The sequence below is a fragment of the Camelus ferus genome, chromosome 10 (assembly GCF_009834535.1).
Source record: "Camelus ferus isolate YT-003-E chromosome 10, BCGSAC_Cfer_1.0, whole genome shotgun sequence".
Lineage (NCBI taxonomy): Eukaryota > Metazoa > Chordata > Mammalia > Artiodactyla > Camelidae > Camelus > Camelus ferus.
In genome coordinates, this window is record NC_045705.1 from 66456148 (window position 1) to 66471947 (window position 15800).

Consider the following 15800-nt stretch of genomic DNA (forward strand, 5'->3'; position numbering starts at 1 on the left):
AGGGCAAGTGGGCAGAAAGGCTGGTGCCTATAGCCTCAAAACCCCCTGCTTTTCTGTGGGCTCGGTGGGGTAGCACAGGTGTGTCGTGAAGCAGTCCTTTCCTCCATCCTTCTGAAAAATTTGCATCTCTCTGCAGCTCCATTTCTGAGAAGGGGGAGCCTGGGAAGGCAGAAGACACCGGTGGCAGGAGAGAGCAATAGTCATTCACATGGCCAGGCACTTCGCCCAGGAGCACAGAGCTCCTGGCAGGCCAGTCCCCCTTGGCTATCATGTGGTTGAGAGGGCCCAACACAGAGGTACCCATGAATTACTGCCCCTCTCAGGGTCTCAGTCATCCCATTTGTCAAATGGGTACAACCACCCCCACCCCCACCCCCTCCAGCTCATCAAAGCCAATAGAGATGAAAGCACTTCGGAAATAAAGACTCAGTGAATTCATTGTACAAATGAAGAACGTTGTTATTAGACCCAAGAACAGGGTCAGAGGGGAAAACAAGCAACAAGGTGGAGGAAGTGCTTGGGATTCTCGCCTTGAGCCCCTTGAGGAAAGAGAAGCAGGCAGTGGGCAGGAAGAACAGCACCTACAGGGAGGTGGGGGCTGGGTCCTGGCTCTGCCAAGAACCAGTCACTTCCCCCTGGGACTCAGTTTCCTCACCTGTACAAAGGGGAGCCCAATCCCTGCCCGGCTCCCTCCAAGGGCCTCAATGTGGCTTCAGTGAGAGACGGTGTGGAAGAGCTTTGCAAACTGTAAAGTGCTGTACACACATGCAGGCTAACTGCAGTTCTGGGACCCAGGCCCAGCGGGGCTTGGGGGGTAGACACAGTCAGTGTTGGCGATAACAACACTGTTACTCCTGTTCCTTCTCCCTGGTCCCCTCAACTTCCCTGGGATCTTCTGTTCTGGGGTCCGAGACCATGGGGTGGCTGAGGCCTGGAGAGAAGAGGAGCTCCTGCCCTGGGCAAGCCCCACTCCCATTCTGAACCCGAAGCTGGGGCCACACCAGCCACTCCATTGTCAGGGCCACACCAGACACTCCATTGTCAAGGCCCCACCTGCAGCCTCTGAGCCCTGGTGATTAGCAAGTGCATTTCTGCTGATTAACAAATACACTCCTGGTGGGAAGGGAGGGTCATTGTCCTCAGCCCTCTCTTTCCTGGTCATCACACTTTCAGTGAGGTCTTATGTGCATCTAGATAGTCTGCCTCTGCGCCAGCTCCACTCTTGGATGAGGGTTGGAATGACAGGTGGTGAATTCTTCCTTGCAGCAACCCAAGTGGCCACTGGCCCAGGAAGGAGAGCAGCGCCCGCCTCCTCCTGGTACTCCAAGACCAAGGGGCCCAGCTTGGCAGAGTCCTGAGCCCCGCCTGCCATCCCCTCGTGCTGGGTCTCATTTCCGAAGAGAGATGCTGGGAGAGCCCTGGATGGAGCACTTCAGAGCAGCGCCTTGAAGAGGAAGGAGAGGGAGGCTCCACAGGAGAGCCCCAGGGCCAGGAAGAAGGTCATGAGGGTGCCGGCTACCTCCCTCTCGTGTGGCAGCACCTGCCTAGAACACACAGGAGTAGGAACTCTTAGAAAATGTGGCGCCAAACCTGGACCCAGCCCCTGTGGCCTCTGCCCTTACAACAAGACGCCTGAGTTCCAGTCTGGGCTGGCCCAACCTCTGAGTCTCTATGATTAGGCCCTTCTCTCTGGACTCCAGTTTCCTGATCTGTAAAATGAGGCCACTGGGCAAGGACATCTCTCATGCCCCTAGGGTCTAAATGCTCTTGTCTTCCCTCCTGACAAAATGTCCCCAACCTGGTCCTCTCTGTCACTTCTACTCTGCCTGGATTCTCAACTCCTTTGTCCTGAGAGGAAATGGCCCAGGAACTCTGCTTTTGATCAAGACCTTAGCTCCCCTGCAACTAAGAATTTTGAGAGTAGCTGGGCCCTAAGGGATGATAATCCAACCTATTTATTTCACAGATGAGGAAACCGAGGGCCAGAGAGGAGGCCCCAGAACCAGTGCCTGGGCTACTATACTAGGCAGGCACCTCACCCGCCAAGTCCTCCTCTCCCCAGCTCCTGGCCTGGGGCTGGCTCAGCGGTTAAGGCCTGACTTGACAGCTGGGACCAGTGAGGCCTGGGCTGGGCTGGCCAGAAGCCTAACTCTTGCAGGCTGCCCGTCTCAAAGAGCAAGCCCACCTCCCCACTCCCAGGCCCTCCCTCCACCTCCCCAACCTCCAGACCTGGGCGCCAGGCACATGGTGAGGGACACCAGGTAACCATTTGAAACAGCAAAAAGCAGCATGAACGTGATGAAGTAGGCGTCCTGTGGGAAGAGGATGGGCAGCCGAGACCTCTCAGGCACGTGGCACAGCATGAAGAGTGGCACGAACAGGATGCGGAGGCAGACCAGCAGGGGCAGCAGCCGGCTGTCCTCGTCTGGCTGTGGCAGAAGGTAGGGGTGAGGGCAGTCCCGTGGTCTCTGCTCCAGAGCACCCCAGACAGACTCAACTATCACTTCCCCTGATCTGCCTGGGGCTGGCCTCAGCCTCTCCTGAGCTCCAGCTGGTGCTCTCCGTGGCAGACATGGAAGAGCATCTCTGGTTTTCAAACTCAGCTACTCTGAGCACCCCTGGGGATTCCAAAGACTCCTTTGGGGCCAGTGAGGTGGCTGAATGGGATTGGAAGTTGGCATCCAGGCCCTGTCCTAGCGTGGATCAGAGCAGCTCCTCTTTGATCTACTTTATTTGTTGTGTGTCTTTGGAAGACTTCGTTTAAAGAAGCAGCATCTTGGCTACAAGCAATCCAAATAATAGGAACCTTGTCCAACCTCTCACATGGCGTGGAAATAGTCTCTAAGCACTGAGAGTCTGGTCCTCAGCTGGATGCTGGGAACATGGACATGGCTTGACAAGAACATGGTCAATTGGACATGGCTTCTGCTTTCAAGGAGTTCACAGTGAAAGCCCTGGCTGTGTGTCTCCAGGGTACAGGTGCTCACTGCCAACTGGCTGGCCGTCCCGATGCCTGACCCAGAGCAGGTGGACTGTTGGGATATCGCCTTTCTGTGCACTCACACCCTCTGATCCCCAGCTGCTTCCTAAAACTGTCAGATGACTCCAGCCGAGATGTGCTCACCCACAGGAAGTAAGAGGTCAGGCTCCGTCCCAGACAGTCCATGATGTTGAAGAGAAGGAAACAGCAGATGGGGTTGAAGAACTGACCTGGAAGAGGGAGAAGGCTCATCCCGGTCCGACTCCCCTCTTCCGTCTCTACCCCTTCACTCCCAATGCCCTGTCCTCTTCTGCTTCCCAGCACTCACTCCATTTCCCAGGACTGGTGGAGCTGGTCACCATGGCTGTGATGGCGGGGAAGACGGACAGGGTGACTGTGAAGACCAACACAAGGCACAGCGCCGTCAGCCAGATCTGGGAGCCAGAGGCAGGGGTGTGAGTGGATAGAACAGACCCGGAGCCCCACATGCAGCCCCAACCCTCCTGCCCAAGCCCTGGCCCAGGAGCAGGACATTGGGGCCTGGCCCAGCATGTCCCTGACTCACCATGACCCTGTCACCTTGGGGTGAGTACAAAGGCCCCAGTCCATCCTAGGACCCTCTGGGGAAGGCTGGAGAGAGCAGCCTTCTCTTCCCTAGGGATGGTGGCAGGGGGCTATAGCCAAGCCAAACCTTCCGGAAGACAAGGAACACTGAAGGTTTCCCTGGCTTCTGGGGTTCCTCTGGCTCCATCTCTGGCTCCTTCTCAGGGTCAAGGTCCAGGGTCAGGGCTGCCTTCTGGGGGCTGTTGGGAATCCCGTTCTCATCTGGGGCAGGAGAGGAGGGCAGGGTTATGCCTGTGAGCCATGCCTGTGACAACCAGACCTGATGGAAGGAAATTCCCAGCGATTCAAACAAGTGACCCTCCACTAGCCCGGGGTGCAGGCAAAGAGAATGAGCAAAGGAAATATGCCTGGCTGCTGTTTAGTAAGCACACACGTGTGCCAGGCAGAGTTAGGCACCTTACATGGATTGTCTCACTGCCATTGCTTTACACATAAAGAAACTGAGGCTCAGAGGGGCTATGTTACTTGACTAAGGTCACACAGCTTGGATGTTATGAAACTAGTATTCAAACTCAGATGCACTTGGATCTAGAATTTTCATGCCCGAAGCTCTACTGCCTCCCCATTTTATAGAGGAGGAAGATGAGGTCTAAAGGGCAACAGGGATGACTTCAGTCTCACTGACTTTACTTCATGGTCTTCTGCCTCTATTCATACAAGGCTACTAGGGATGAGGGTTCTAGCTGGGGACAGAGGGGAAAGGCTTCTCTGTGGAGGTGGCTCTAGTCTCCTCTGGTTCTCCCACCTCCCCAGCAGGGTCCCAGGCTTACCAGACTGGAGGAGCTCTGCTTTGGTCTCCAGCTCCTGACCCTGCGCCTGTGATGGTTTCTTGGCCAGGTAGTAGCGGGCAAACTTCTGCAGAATGAAAGCTTTGTCCCTGCCTGGCTTGGCTGTGATGTCTGGATCCCGCCCCACCCTGTTGGCTTAGAGGCTGGGGTCCCCCAGTGGCTGAGTCCTTTGGGGATCAGGATGGGGCCTAGGTCCCCTCTGCCTCCTTTGGCCTCTCTCAGGGCCTCAGACTCAGGGCTGTATCTGTGATGCTCTGAAGTGGGCCTGAGCCCAATACCAGGCTCACCAGGTGGGGCAGGCTCAGGTAACACACGATGGACATGAGGATGCCCACACAGGGCGTGATGAAGTACCCCAGGGCGGAGGTCTGGGCATCCACGCCACCTGTATAGAAACTTCAGCTGCAGAACGGAGGTGGTTGGTCCACTGGCTCCCACAGGGCTTACAACTCTTGTCCTCCTTCACTTTGTGCATGTCTCAGATTCACCTCCTGGCCTTTTCCACTCCTCCCACTGACAAACTCAGAACTCTTGTACAGGGGGCCTCAGCCCAGCTCTTCACTTCTCTCACTCTTCTCTCGGTGTCATTTTTGTTGAGCACCTACTATGTGCTCATTATTACTGAATGTTCTTTACTGTCTGAGGACAGAGCTATAATAATCATTTAGGTGGGGAAACTGACACAGGTAAGTGCCTTGTCTGATGCCCATGGCTAGGGAGCGGTGGAACTGGGATTCAAACACCAGTCTATCTGAATCCCAAACCTGTCTCCACTTCCCTCACCCAACCTACTGCCACATGCCAGTACTGGCCTCAGGAATCCTGCCCCAGTCATTCTCTCAAGGTAGAACTCAAGAGCTCAACTCCCCACCCCCAAACTCCATCCCCAGCTCCCCCATTACCTCATCAGCTCTGTCTCCACCAGAGCCCAAGGCATCTCACTCTTGGCACACTCTCTCTGCTCCCCAGAATCCCAGAGGCACCCCTGCCCTCCAGCCACCCAAGTCTACTCACTGGCCATGGACATGAGCATGGCCAGGGCAGCGAAGATCCCAGCCAGGCCCTGGCCGCTGAGGAAGAGGGTGCTGTACGTGGAAGGCATGGTGCCCAGCTGCCCGAAGAGGCTGCCCTGCAGAACTGCACCAAAGGCTGCGGAGGGACAGGATTGGAGGCTTGCTGCTCAATGAGGCAGGCCTCAAGGGCTCCCTAGAGGAGGTGTCGGCAGGGTGCACAGGGCACTGTGGACTAGGGTGGGTAGGCATGAGACTCTGGCTACTCTGGTGTAATACCCCACATTCATTCCTCTTCCAAGGTGCAGCCCTAGGTCTGAGGGGCTAAGGGCCAGGGGGCCTGCTCTTAGGTCACTGTGGGGCCTGGGACAAGTGACTTTTCCTCTCCTCTGGGCCTTAGTTTCTCATCAGGAATATAGGTAATGCTGCTGTCTTCCCTTCTTAGATACCTTGGGCCTTTCAGTTATAAAGAAGTGTCTAGGCTGAAGCTCTGAGGGGCTGAGTAGGGGGGTGGGTAGGGGCAGCAGTGCTCACAGTTGATGAACCAGACAGATGCCATGGTGATGGAGAAGAAGAGCCCAGGGCTCATGTCCACCTTTACCAACACTGCCGTCAGGGCGAAGAGCAGCAGGATGACCAGCAGGCTGCCCAGAATCCGCACCGTCTCAGGGATGCTGCTCATAAGGAGGGCAGAGTGGGCATTGCTGGGCCCAGGCCAGGCAAGGGGAGGTGGGCAAGAATTTCATCCCGGGGCTGGACAGCGGGGGCTGGGAACAATGCAGGGGGAGGGGAGGAAGGGTGAGAGGTCTTCCCTGGGCCCTGGGAGCTGCTTCAGCAGTGGCAGGGGAGGGACGACAGAGGGATGGCGGGGGACTGAGCCCAGGGAGCAGGGCTTCTCACCACTGGTATAGGAAGGAGTTGAGGAGCGTGAAGAGCAGCAGGGGCAGCTGGGACAGCAGTGTCACCCAGTTGTTGAAGTTGAAGGTATCTGCAGGGCTCGTGTGGTTGGTGCCCAGGGTCTCAGCGGTGCTGTTGGCCCCCGTCAGCCGCCCCTGGAAGTACTGCCAGGATGCCAGGGGAGTGGGGTACAGGGTCACCCTACAGCCTACCCTCAGGAACCCCCCCCAGCCTTCCCCCTCTGCCTAATCCCATGCTTGGGATTGCTTGGTGAACTTCTGCAGGACTGTCGTCTGTCCTTGTACTGTCCCCAGCACCTGGCACATGGTCGGAGGTCGATGAATGTGCATCAGATTGAACAGCTGAAGTCTGAGACCAAGCCCAAGCCCTAAGAACCCCCAACTTGGGCCTTGCTTTGTATTTGGATCACCCCTCTCCCCTGCCCTTGTTCCAGCCCCCACCCCAACTCCTGCAGCAGCTTCTATTTCAGAATATTTATGGAGCTCCTACTATAAGCCAGATTCTGGCCTAGGTGCTGACCAAGTGCTTTCTCTCTGGAACACACGTCCTGCCACGCCTCTGCTTAACTCCTCCCTCTGCCTCCTCCCTGCCCACAGTTGCCTACAGGGCAAAGCCCCAGGGTTTTGGAACAGCATTTGGGACGCTTTAGAATCAGACTGTGGCCTCCCTTTTGTGCCCCATTTCCTGCTCCATCCTTCTAAGCTCCGGGCATCCCAAGCTCTGGCCCTCTCTGAAAGGCCAGCACACTCTTGTCTCTGTGCCTTTGCAAGGCTGCCTGGAATGCCCTCCGCACTCCTACCACTCCCCTCCCCAACACAAATGCTTTATCTAGCCTTCTCCCGAGTTACAGATCAACTCTTCTATTAAGCAGAAGGAATTGCTCCTTCCCTTGGGGACCCACAGGACTCTGCTCCCAGCCTGGATGGCATGTGTCTTGTTACATTATTAATATTTCTTTGGCACCCACCTTGCTCTCAAGATCATGGGCTGATTCATCTTTGGGTCTCCAGGGCCCAGCACAGAGCCAGGCACTGAAGGGGCATCTGGAAAGTTGTTGCATTGAGTATATACGAACAACTCAGTCCCAAAGAGAACACAAGCCCCCTATGCCTGCCCTCCCTTGAGAGAATGTGAGCTATGTGAGGATGAAAACTTCCTCTGCTGTGTCTCCTCCTGCACCCCTGTGCTAAGAACACTAGGTTCACATTAACTATTTGTTGGATGAATGAATGCAATTCATGCTATTTCAAAGAAAACCAAAGGCTTGGATAACCCACTTTTGGAGTGACTAGCCCAGGAATAATGACCAACAGGGGAGGTAGATGGCTGGCTGGCTTGCTGGCTCCACAGGACCCTCTAAGCTGGTGGCCTAGTCCCTGTAGAATCTGGGCATCCCTGAAAGCTTGGTCTTCTTAGCCATGAGAGAGGCACCTCCCCTCTCTGAGGCTTCCTGCTTCTGCCGACAAACAGCAAACGGGCATAATGAGGAATCAAAGGCAGCTGCAGCAGACGGATGATGGTTGTGGCGGTGTGGCTGTCTCTCCAGCCACGAGTCTCACCGGGATGGCTGTGATGAAGAAGTTCCAGGGTAGGAGGGTGCCCAGCCCCAGGATAAAGAAGCTGATCCCGACCAGGTGGTAGCTGTGAGGATTAGTCAGAAGGTCACCCGGAGGACGTCCCGCTTTCGCCGCCCTCCCTCCTCCCAGGCCGGCCCCTCGGGATAGCGGACTACAATCCCCATCACCCGGGCTCAGGCACTCGAAGGAGGCGGCTGACGGGAATTGTAGTTCCATCTGGTCTGCTGTGAGCTTTGGAGCGCTCAAAGGGAGCGGGTCTGTGCTACCCACGGCCACCGGATCCCCGTAAGCACCCCACCTGGTCCCCAACTCGCCTGTCCTGCGGGGCGTCTCCTCGCGCCATGGCCGCCCGGCGGGATGCGCCCGGATGGAAGAGAGGTGGAGAAGCCGCACCTGCACCTGCTCCGGCGCCCTTGGGCCCAGCCGGGGACCTGGGAGGCTGAGTTTTGCCAGCAGTGGGCAGGGGAAGGGGAGGGGGTCAGGTGTTGGCGAACCTGCGGTCGGGTAGGGGTGGGTGCGAGCCAGGCCCGGAGCCCCGGGCGGGTTTCGGCAGTTCTCAAGCTCTGCAAGCTCCGACCTCGGCTCCGCCTCTGGGGCGGGGACAGAGGGTCGCACCCCCCCACCCCCACCCGGGCGTCCTGGCCGGAGACTACACTCCCGCGCCGGACCCCGGCCCGACCTCGCAGTACTCGGACCCCCCCGCTCCCCGCGCCGTCCGAGAGGCGCTGATCCGGGGAGGTTCCCCAGCCGCCTCCCCTCTCTGCGGGCCCCTGGCCCGGACCACTGCGCTCGGAGCTGGGGGCAGCAGGAAGGGAGGTAGCCCCCTCCCCCGGCGAAGTGCTGTGGAGAGGACCTGGCTCTCCCGGCTCAGCCAACTCCGAGGTGGCGCCGTGGCGGCGCTAGCGCCTCCTAACGTGGGAGCCCCCCCAGCCGAGGGTGTAACCCGAGTGGGGCTGGCCCCGGGGGAAGCTGGAGAGACCGTCTGTCGCCAGCGGTTCTGGCGAGCTGCGCCGAGCTGGGTCTCCCGGGAGGCAGACGAGAGGGCCAGGCGCCGGTGCTCGTGGAGCCCCCCGGGCCATCTAGAAGACAGATGGACAAACAGACCCTTCTTCAGCGGGTGCCTGGGAAAGCTCCTGGCCTTTGGGGAGCACAGCGCAAGGGCTTGCCCCTCCGGGGCGTCCAGGCGGGCTTCCCGGTGGCGGTGTGGCTGAGCTGCCTTTGGAGCAGTGACGGGCTAAACAAAGGCTCGGGAGGAAACGATGACTCGGCGGTGAGCCCAGGCCTACTTCCTAGTCTCGCCTGGTGCCCTACCACTACCACCACTTTAAAAAAAATTACTTTCAGCGGTCCCAGGACACAGCGTATCAAAGATTAAGACGAATCCACTTCGCAATTTTTTTTCTGTGAAAAGCTTAATTTTCTCTAATTCATATAATTTACGAGTGGGTTTGTTTTCTGTGCAATCACCATGTGTATTCGGAATGCTGGAGAAGTGACAGGCTGTAAATCACAAATTATTTTCATAAGTAATGACATTTTATGGCCATTTCCAGGTTACCCGTGTTTTTTTTTTCTCCAGCCAACTGTTAGCCTGTGAGACAAAGACTGTGCTTACCTGGTTAGTGTTTACTGCAAACACCTAGCGCCACAGCCTGGTACATAGCAGGTGCTTGATAAATGTTTGGTTAATGAATGGATTCCGATGATACACAAGTGGTATTTAGGGAGAACAGAGACAGCATTAAATTACAGTGAATGAGAAAGTTACTCTCTCTTCAATTTGCTTTCAAGCCTTCAGAATATATCAAGGGGAAAGTCTCAATCCCAATGATAAAATGTTTCTACACCTGTTAATCTCTCTCTCTCTCTCTCTCTCTCTCTCTCTCTCTCTCTCTCTCTCACACACACAGCTGGCCTCAGGGCTTCTGCTGAAAATTTTACCCAATAGAGGTTAATAACTTTTATTTCCTTCTATCCATTTTTATAGTTAATTTTAGGGCTACTTATGCTGGTTTCCTATCTATTATAATGGGGAGGAGGGATAAATTAGGAATTTGGATAAATTAGGAATCTACTATATATAAAATAGATGAACAACAAGGACCTACCCGTATAGCAGAGGGAACTATATTCAATCTCTTGTAATGACCTATAATAGAAAATAATCTGAAAAGGAATATATATTATATATATGCATAACTGAATCACTTTGCTGTACACCTGAAATTAGCACAACATTGTAAATCAACTATACTCCAATAAAAAGTTACACTTTTCCTTGGAAATAAATTTATTTATACATTTAATATAAATTAAAATAAATGTATTTATGAGCAATGAGTCATTTAAAGAAACTAAATGGGACTGCTGGTGGGACACAGTTATGACAGAAGTTACAGTGGAAGGACATGAAAAACTGAGGTTTGAGAAACACTGCATTTGAGAGGTGGTGATTGAAGAGGATGAGGGCATTTCATGGAGAGAACAGCGTGTACCAAGGTTAGGGACACAAGTTTGCCAACACATTCTGAGACACATAAATAGATCCCTTTGGCAGGGATGGTGGGAGGAGGGGACAGAGCCTCTGCGACAGCTGGTCTGGTTATGACAGGCCTGAAGGCCAAGTAAGGAGTGTGGATTTCATTTTAAAGGAGAGGTTCTCAGCTCAGACTCAGTTGCCCACTAATAGCAAATATTTTGTTACTATCCTGCAATGAAATTCACCTATAATAAAACCTATCTACATGCCAAAAAATTAATTTCAATAAAATATCCTAATAGTACTACCCGGGATAAAGAAAAGTATCTAAGGAATAAAATAATGTGTGTTTGAATATATTGATGCTCAGACCCTGACACAGTCGGTTGCTGGCTCCTCTTTATAAAACCACTGTGAACACAATGGCTGTGAATGCATACAGAGTACAGGCAAATCAGTCACTCAGAGACCACTAGTTTGCTACTGGTGATGTGATTTTCTGAAATGGTGAACAAGTCTTGGCAAAGTTCCAAACAAAACAAAGTGCAGCTGTCTCACTACACAGAGAGTATCTGCGGTACCAAAAAATGCTATATATATTCAAATCTTACAAATAATACATTGTGTCTACATGTGAAATGGGGTTAGCTTGTAGGCCAAGAAAATCATCAACATAGGTTTTAAAAATAAATAACAGATTTTATTTTTAGTACAGTTTTAGATTTACAGAGTAGTTGAGCAAATGGTCCAAAGAGTTCCATATATCACTCTCCCACCTCATTGCCCAGTTTCCCCTGTTACTAACATCTTTTGTCAGTGTGGTACATTTGTTACAATTGATGAACCAATATTGATATATTATTATTAACTATAGTCCATAGTTTACATTAAGATTCACTCTTTGTATTATACAATCTATGGGTTTTGACAAGTGCATAATGTCAGGTATCCACCATTATACTTTCATGCAGAATAGTTTCAGTGCCCTAAAAGTCCCCTGTGTTTTTCCTATTCACTCCTCACTCCATGCCACAAACCTCTGGCAACCACTGATCTTGTTACTGTCAGTATAATTTTGCCTTTTCCGAAATGTCATATAGTTAGAATCACATAGTATGTAGTCTTTCAAACTGGCTTTGTAGCAACATGCATTTAAGGTTCCCCATGTCTTTTCATGGCTCAATAGCTCATTTCTCTTTAGCACTGAATAACATTCCATTTCCTGGATTTTCACAGTTTGTTTATCCATTCACTTATCGCAGGACATCTTGGTTACTTCCAGTATTTGGTGATCACGAATAAACTTCTATAGACATTCAGGTGCAGGTTTTGGGTGTGTGGACATAAGTTTTCAGGTCAATTGGGTAAATACCAAGGAGCACGACTGCTGGGTCATATGGCGAAACTGTTTAGTATTTATTGTAAGAAGCTGCCGAACTCTCTTGCAAGTTCCTGTACCATTTTTCATTCCTACCAGCAATGAATGAGCATTCCTGTTGCTCCATATCCTTGGCAGCATTTGATATTGCCAGTGTTTTAGATTGTAGCCATTTCAGTAGGTATGTAGTGGTATCTTGTTGTTTTAACCCTAATGACATGACATCTTTTTGTATGCTTATTTGCCATCCGTAGATCTTCTTTGGTGAGGTGTCTGTTCACATCTTTTGTCCACTCTTGAATTGTGTTTGTTTTCTTATCATTGAGTTTTAAGAATTATTTGTATATTTTGCATACAAGTCCTTTATCAGATATGTGTCTTGCAAACACTTCCTCCCAGTCTGTCACTTCTCCGTTCTCTCAACAATTTTTTTTTTCACAGAGCAAAAGTTTTTCATTTTAATGAAGTCCATTTTATCAGTTTTTTTCTTTCATGGATCATTCTTTTGGCATTTTATCTAAATACTTATAGGCAAGCCCAAATTCATCCAGATTTTTTCCTATGTAATTTTCCAGAAGTTTTATCACTTTGTGTTTTATATTTTGGTCTGACATTCATTTTGAGGTCATTTCTGTGAAAGAGTTTTTTTTGCTTGCATGAATGCCCAGGGAGTCAATTACAAGTTGTGAGGGATGCAGGGCAGGACTGTCCTGTGCATTTGGGGATAACTATTATCCCTGTCCTCACCCACTAATTGCCATTGCCTCTCCTCCTATTCCTGTGACTACTGAAAAAGAAAAACCTCAAATGCCCTAGCAGGTAATACTGTCCTTCTAAAGGATCATACCCCCCTGACATGGGAAACAGGGGAGGGAGGCATTCAGATAAGATATTGAAAGGTTACTGAGTTGCTGTCAGTTTTACCACATATATCCAAAAAATGATTTTTATTTTGTTTCATATTGAACTTCATATAAATGCTATTTGCTTTTTAAAAATCAACGCAGTTTTGAGATTCATTCATAATGATGGATTTGGCTGTTGTTCACTCACTGTTCATTGATATGTAGTATTCCACTACCACATCCTGTGGATAAATCTTGTTGGATAAATGTTGCAGGCACCTAGGCTTCTTTCCAGTTTTATTCTAGCATAAGCAATGCTGCTCTGAGTGGTATTGTATCCATTGCATATTTCTCCTGGGCCCCTGTGCCAAGAGCTTCTATCATCACGGTTTCTCAGCTTCAGCACTACAGACATTTAGCCTGATAATTCTTTGTTGTGGGGGCTGTCCTGTGCATTAGAGGACATTTAGCATCATTCTAGACCACACCCACTAGGTGCCAGTAGCACCTTTCCCCAGTTGTGATAATCAATGTCTCCACGTGTTGCCAAGTGTCGCCTGGGGACCAAACCCCACCCTGGTTGAGAACTGATGTTCTGGGACACTTGTTCTTAGCTCTGCCAGACCCAACACTGTCTTTTTATAACATCTTGTAACATCACTTTGGTAATCCTAAAAGAGACTCACAAGTAGCATAATCCATGGATACAATTTAAAAAACAATGGGGGGAGGGGATAGCTCAAGTGGTAGAGTGCATGCTTAGCATGCGGGAGGTCCTGGGTTCAATCCCAATACCTCCTCTAAGTAAACAAGTAAATAAACTTAATTACCTCCCCTGCCAAAACAAAACAAAACAAAAAACCCCACAGTGATAATGCTCTAAGTGTAATACAAAGGAAAAATAAAGTGAAAGTCATTTGTAATAAGACAGTAAGTATTTTGGGATGAAATCTTTGGGCACAGCTACACTAAAGTGAAGACTTTGATGCATTCTAATGAATACATTTAGATTTAAGAAAAATAAGATCGGAAGTCAATTAAATACAAGAAGAACAGAAAAATGAAAGCACAATGATACAAGTGAACACTAGAACAAAAGCCACAACTAGGATCAGTAACAAAGGACCAGTCTTATTTGTGTGTGCTGAGAAAAACGGGGAAATAACCTTACCTTTGAAATCTCACCACATGTTAAGGCATAGCATGAGTCCCTAGTAGTTAAGAACCTGGGGACCATAATGTCTTATGGTAGGCAAAGACTAATATAAGGTGTGTTTGGAAAAAACAAGCAATAATTTAAGAGGTTATGGAATTGGTTAGATTTCTGGGAAAAGTTTCTGAGTAAGACTCTTTAAATATTCAGGTAATCCCAACATAAGTAAATAATTACAATGTGTAATTCTCACATTGTAGGTTTCTTGTCATTGGGTTGTAAATATTTTAAAATATGACTTTAATAATGTGAAGTACTTTTAAAACAACCTTTATTAATTACATACAGTGAGATCCTTGCATTTCATTTATTGCTACTAATTAATAATATTTTGTTCTAAGTCTGTTAATGGAAGTCCCCTCAGATTTCTTCTGATACATATTTGCAGTTGGTTTTGTAGCTTTGAGGCAACCATAAGAATCTTTGAAATATATACATATGTTGTTGGAAATGCTATGATACGTTGTATTTCTCTTTCCAAAGAAGTGGAGATAAAAGTCATAACTGGATCCAAAACCTTTCAGAAATAGGTTGATTAAATCATGTAAGGGTCTCAAAAATGTTTAAAGCTTAGTTAACTCTCCCTGTCAATGTTGACTGACATCCCATACCTGCCTCGAATATATTTAATATTCTAACAAGGCAATAACTTCAAACTGATCCTTAAATCTGGTTATCGTGTCTGTGTTTTTTGCAATAGTATCCAAAATACAGAACCATGAAGCCTGCCTATCCTTATTGAATTGCTACAAAAAATGGAAACTAGAAATTCCCTATAAGATGGATTATGTGAAATCCCATAATTCACTTTATTTTGGTCAGATTGACCTTTGTTTCTGGCAGGTAAACTTTTCAAATATATCTAAAGATATATTATATCATTTGCAATATCTCTATTATGTTATTTAATATTTCCCTGATTTAAGATTTCCCCAATAGTATGAAAGAGTAAAGAAAATATTTTTGAAGAATTTCCTTTGGAAAATCATTTCACTTCCAAGGGTAAGACAAATGTTTGGGCCCTTCTTCATTGTCACTCTGAAGTTGAGGAAATAATCTACAGTTTGAGGGGTTACCCTTTATTTTACTGTTTAGTTGAACAATATCAAAATGCCAATATTTGATCTTTTTTAACCACGAAAAATGTCAGTTCCACATGGTTCAACCTAATAACATGGGGAAACTTTAATTAATTTTGAGTCTTTCATGAAGATCTCGGTGGCCAAGAGTTGTCAGTGTGACAAATTGCTGAGTTATCTGCTGCTACCTTTTTGTTAGATGGCCACAAAGTTTTATTGGCTCCCAACCCAGGTATGTACAGGGGTGTGGCTAGGAATGCTTATGGGAAATGTTTTTAAAAGTATGAATGTTGCAGGGGAGAGCTATAGCTCAGTGGTAGAGCACATGCTTAGTATGCATGAGGTCCTGGGTTCAATCCCCAGTAGCTCCATGGAAATAAATAAATAAATAAATTGAATTACCTCTCCCCCCAATAAAACAAAATATTAAAAAAATATATATGATTGTAATTGAGTAGAATACATTGAATCTCCATAAGCCCATTAAAAAAATTATTTGTGGGTTTTTTTGGGGGGAGGGAGAGATAATTAGGTTTACATATTTATTTACTTTTAATGGAGGTACTAGAGATTGAACCCAGGACCTTGTGCATACTATGCAGGCACTTTACCACTGAGCTATACCCTCCCTCCCGCCATGAGTCCATAAAAATAAAAAAGAGATAAAAAAAACAAAACAAAACCCAACCTTCTTTGCCGCCATTGGAGGTGGCCATTACGTCAACTCTTAGCTTGCAACATTGGTAATTAAAAGGACAAAATTCAGTTGTATAGGATGTCATTAGAGTTGAAATGTCATAATACTTTTTTTTTACCTTATGTATATATTATTTTTATTTATTATATCTTTATATAATTTTATCATATAGATGTTTTTAACGTGGCAAAGTATCAACCATTGTTGCACCT

At 48.8% G+C, this 15800-nt stretch overlaps 1 protein-coding gene and 1 non-coding gene across 9 annotated transcripts; one reads left to right on the forward strand and one right to left on the reverse strand.

Annotated features, from left to right (window-relative positions):
* Window positions 1-437: 437 nt before the first annotated feature.
* SLC29A2 (solute carrier family 29 member 2) lies at window positions 438-9091 on the reverse strand. 8 transcript variants are annotated; one of them, XM_032489900.1, is made up of 12 exons: window positions 8212-9087; window positions 7880-7961; window positions 6303-6463; window positions 5937-6076; window positions 5407-5541; window positions 4680-4777; window positions 4375-4459; window positions 3672-3805; window positions 3309-3414; window positions 3125-3210; window positions 2230-2429; window positions 438-1544 (listed from the first exon to the last, which is right to left on the reverse strand). In XM_032489900.1, the coding sequence occupies exons 1-12, from the start codon at window positions 8238-8240 to the stop codon at window positions 1433-1435; spliced, it is 1368 nt and encodes a 455-aa protein (XP_032345791.1). In that variant the 5' UTR covers window positions 8241-9087; the 3' UTR covers window positions 438-1432. The 8 variants fall into 8 exon arrangements, 7 of the variants coding, with proteins under 7 accessions (XP_032345791.1, XP_032345794.1, XP_032345797.1 ...); XM_032489903.1 differs by lacking the exon at window positions 8212-9087 and adding an exon at window positions 7288-7776 and having other exon boundaries at window positions 7880-7951; XR_004323440.1 differs by lacking the exon at window positions 3672-3805 and having other exon boundaries at window positions 8212-9091.
* A 6099-nt stretch (window positions 9092-15190) lies between these two features.
* Window positions 15191-15262, forward strand: TRNAT-AGU. Its single transcript has one exon. It is a non-coding gene; the product is annotated as a tRNA-Thr (tRNA).
* Window positions 15263-15800: the final 538 nt, after the last annotated feature.

Bases quoted from the DNA above. Each gene is read 5' to 3' on its own strand.
- SLC29A2 (XM_032489900.1), bottom strand. From the start codon at position 8,240: ATGGCGCGAGGAGACGCCCCGCAGGACAG. The intron at 7,962-8,211 runs GCGAGTTGGGGA...TAATCCTCACAG, and splicing joins GGAGACGCCCCGCAGGACAG to CTACCACCTGGTCGGGATCA. The intron at 2,430-3,124 runs GTGAGCACATCT...CTTCTGCCACAG, and splicing joins TGACCTCTTACTTCCTGTGG to CCAGACGAGGACAGCCGGCT.